The following is a 4,253-nucleotide window of genomic DNA, read 5'->3' as shown; positions in this document are numbered from 1 at the left end:
TGTTTATTATACAACTTGCAAAGTATAACACTTAATCGTATATATTCAATATTATAAGCTTTTTTTGAACTAAATGTATGAAGATCTAATATTGATAATATCATAAACCCCGTATTTAGTGTTGGACACGGGTCTACTAGTGGGCTATTCAGTGCTTTAGAATTGATGTGGTGTTCTCTCCTACAAAGAAAAGAACCGTTGTCTTGTTTGATTTGGTAGTCATTTTTCTCTCGTATGTTGTAGTAATAGGAATAAGAAAGTCAAACTAAGATGAATTGAGTGGATTCAAATCCTCTAAAATTGGCTGAGATTGAACTTCAAATTGATGCACTATAGATACACATATACTAAACACAAGTCGCTCAAAGACACTCCCCACGTCGCTGGAGTCTCCCTTCTCCATCTCGTCTATTATGTTGGTTATATATACATACTGCCTTCCTTTTTTGCTTATTAAGGGAAACATCATTTTCAAGCTCATTTTTTAATTAAATCATATAATCCTGCAGAGATGACTTGTGGATGTCACAATCTAAGGAGACAAAAGTTCATGTTTAAATTCAAAAGAACAACATAATGAACCCAAGCTTATTACGGAATCATACAATCATATCCTAGATCATCACCTTGTTTAACATCAGTCTATATTGCGAGCTAGCAAACTATTACAACCAGTAAAATAAAAGGGACTTGAGTGAAATATGTAACCATGTTAGCGATTTAGTATAGCCCAGAAGGATTATAATGACAAAGACATGAATATAAGATGAATACATAGCCAAATTCAAGTTATTTGCCAAATTCACAAAGCATATATCATGCCTGCCAATAGTATCATGAGTTTTCGTTATGACTTCAACTTACCTCTTCAGGTAACACAGCAAGCCAAACCGACAGATCCCACATTCAAGAAGCAAAAAGATCCTTCCTTGCAATTAAGCTCATGGAGGCTCTTTGACAGTTTCATCTTCTAAGATTAAGATTTCAACTTAACTGCTTTTCTATGACCAGTCCTTCATGCATGTGGACAATCCCTTATTCCAGCTTTAGAGGAGCATCTTTGCATGAATCAATACTAAGTCCTCAGCCCGTATGAAGTCCTTCAATTTCGGAGATTAGAGCAGAATAATTCCGTAACGGCTAGGAGCTATTCTCCAGGCTGCCTTCACCCTATGAGTGGGGTCTTTGTCTGGGGAGTTGCATCCCTACTCACCTGGTCCATGCACATCGCTCTCTCCAGGAGGTTGGCCGCCTATCCTAGATATTAGCTTTTAGCTATGCCAGTTGTGGATTTAACATTTAAGTCCTACGAGTTGCAGTATAAAGTAACTTCATTTTTCTCCCTAAAGAGTCAAAAAGGTGTGTATTACGATATTCTTTGCTTTCATTTTCTTTTAACACTGCATTTCATCCTAAGTTCATCACAAATTTGTTCTAAATCAGCATACTTTCCCTCTTTATATCCATATTTCGGTTATTTCCCTTGGCATGAGGCAGTCCCAATCATTGGAAAGTTCAGAATGATGCAGCTTAAGAAATTACCAGATTTTTTCTCTATATTTTTTGCAGTTACATGTTCCTAAACGAATATCATTATATCAAAAACACGTTGCAGTACAGGTCAGATTTACTAATAATCTGTACAAGACCGTGTTTACTAATGCCCAAGCCTAACTTGGCTAGCTACACCCTTGTGTTTATAGATAAGAAAAAGAAAGCATTCAGTTTACTACATATGCTTTTCAGTGCTATAATTAGAAAAATTTTCAAACTATAACGTTGATGCAATAGTCAGTTTCTAACAAAACAAGTAATGTTTACACTAGACTTAAAAAATCTTATATCAGCCAAATAACAAACAGACTTCTATAAAAGTCGCTTCCAATTTAGTTGTTAAATATTAATACTAAACATAGTGATTCATCTAACAGTCCACCGAACTATAGCACAAAGGTGGAGTTGATACAACAGTCTACCAAAAAACAAACATAGTGGCATAGACGCATAGTACTTTATATATAAGCTTCGTTAGATCATTTCCAATAATACCTCTTCACACCAATAAACAAAACCCTGCCCACAACACCTCTTTACTTACTTCACCACTTCACTTTTTATAAACAACACATACACACACATACATACACATATACATACATTTCATCACTTATAGAAGTCAGTTTGGTATTGACTGAATAAAAAAAAGTGAAGGGCCAAATGAAGAAGGCTTGCCAATAGAGTCACCAACCAAAGAGCTCTTCGGTTAACCGAGGAGCAGCCCTTGGCACGGGTCTGTGGATCTGTTCACCAATAACATTTCCTATGGCATATAAACTGGTACATGATGTGGATGTGGGTAAAATAAGCCTACGATAACTTACCTAAAATCTAATACATAAGAAAGGAAAAGAACATGATACACAGAATAGCTTTTAATTCAGTTTATTGGTGAATGTATACCACATTCCAATTAGAGATACAATCCATAGTCACAATCATTCCCGACTAAACGTCTAAACTACATATATTTTATGCACCATCAAGCAAAATAAAGTGAAAACTAAAATGCTAGAAAGAACGACAATTAAAACAGATAGCACGATGAATCACCTGAAGATGGACACCTCAACTATAAATCTTCTACGCGGGTTTAGACTTTTTGGTAAATCTTTCATACAATTGATCAGGAAGCTCTTCCTTATGACGTTCCACAACATGCTTCACAAAATCAACATCGGATAAGCACACCATTGAATGAAACTCCTTTCCACTCACCCCTTTCTCAGTCAAAGCCTTGAACACTTGATACCTTGGTTTAATCCTTTTATCCAAATTATACATCAAAACATTCCCCCGAGTAGACAACCACGACGACGTATAACCAAGTTCTCCCATAAAATAACTCAACATTTTACTCAACCTCTCCTCAGAATGCGTCAAACATATCGGTTGACTCTTAGCAAGTACACCTATATCCGAATCACACCACCCAAAACTCCTAAACACCTCAAACTTTCTCGTCAAATTCAACTTACTCATCGAACAAAGAGCCGAAAGCCCATAACTAAACATACTAGAACCCGGGGAAATTCCAAATTCTTTTTCGACCTCAACGAGCTTCTCTTCTAACCTTATCGGGCTTTGAGTAACTAACCTAGGGTTTCTAAGTATAACCCTTTCAATATCTTTACTACCCACCCCATATTTTTCCAATAACAACACATTACTTCTAAAAAACTTTCCATAAAAAGGCCAATGTGACTTCTTAATAGCTTTAACAATTTTCTCATTACTACCTAAAAGTCTCATCAAAAAATTAATAGTGGGAACAATAGAAGTATGCAAACCTCTTGATAACAAGTTTGAATCTTTCTTTATAACAGCAACAAGGTCCGAACCCGAAAGCCCGATATCTGAAAAAAGTTTGAATTTTGGCTCAAGGGTTTTGTCCACTTTTTTTAATAAAATCTGGGGTTGTGAAAGAACAATGGATTTGATTTGGGTTTGTGAAAGATTGTTATTTTCAAGAAAACTGATGACAGATTGTGGGTTTTCAGTGGACTTTAAGTGGTGTAGTTTTGTTGTGGCTGTGATGGCTTCTTGTGTTGTGAATTTGAGTGAATTTATAAGGTAATCTGCTATGATATGAGATTGGAGATTTGTGGGTTGTGATGTTGGTGGAGTGTGAAAGAGATTGAAGAAGATTGAAGATGGTTTGTGAAGAAATTGGTTGGAGATTTGGCCATGGCTGCTGCTGATGGTTATACGGAACATTTGAGAAAAACTAGACCTAAAGTGTATACACGATTTCAAAATATACGAAGTTGAAAGAATTTCTGGAAAATGTTAAAAGAAAGTTAAAAACCATTAAATCGAATTTCGAAAGAAAATATTAATCATTTTTAAAAGTAGTGTAAAATAGTCCTAAAACTTTAAAGATACTAACATCTGAATTCCATGGAATGGAAATAATATAACGATTAGTATTTTAGAATGTAAACAACTTTACACGAATAGTTATAGTGTGTATCGAATTTCAATCACGTGTATTGTTTGTAATAAACTTTCAAATCTTGTGAATTGTATGTATCCGAGTATATGTGGCAACCATATAAGCGGTCACTTGTCAAGTTTTGATTGGTTAAATATATACAATGCACAAGATTTGAAAGTTCATTACATACAATACACAAAATTGAAATTTGATACACACTATAACAATTCGTGTAAAGTTGTTTACATTATGGGGTACT

General features: G+C 35.0%; 1 protein-coding gene across 1 annotated transcript; it reads right to left on the bottom strand.

Annotated features, from left to right (window-relative positions):
* Positions 1 to 675: 675 nt before the first annotated feature.
* LOC122606934 lies at positions 676 to 3,819 on the bottom strand. The gene is made up of 2 exons (XM_043779829.1): positions 2,611 to 3,819; positions 676 to 1,252 (listed from the first exon to the last, which is right to left on the bottom strand). Exon 1 carries the CDS (start codon positions 3,772 to 3,774, stop codon positions 2,641 to 2,643), a length of 1,134 nt encoding a protein of 377 aa, XP_043635764.1. The 5' UTR covers positions 3,775 to 3,819; the 3' UTR covers positions 676 to 1,252; positions 2,611 to 2,640.
* Between the last annotated feature and the right edge of the window lie 434 nt (positions 3,820 to 4,253).

Source organism: Erigeron canadensis, chromosome 7, assembly GCF_010389155.1.
Source record: "Erigeron canadensis isolate Cc75 chromosome 7, C_canadensis_v1, whole genome shotgun sequence".
Taxonomy (NCBI): Eukaryota; Viridiplantae; Streptophyta; class Magnoliopsida; order Asterales; family Asteraceae; genus Erigeron; species Erigeron canadensis.
This window is presented reverse-complemented; position numbering and strand designations above follow the sequence as displayed.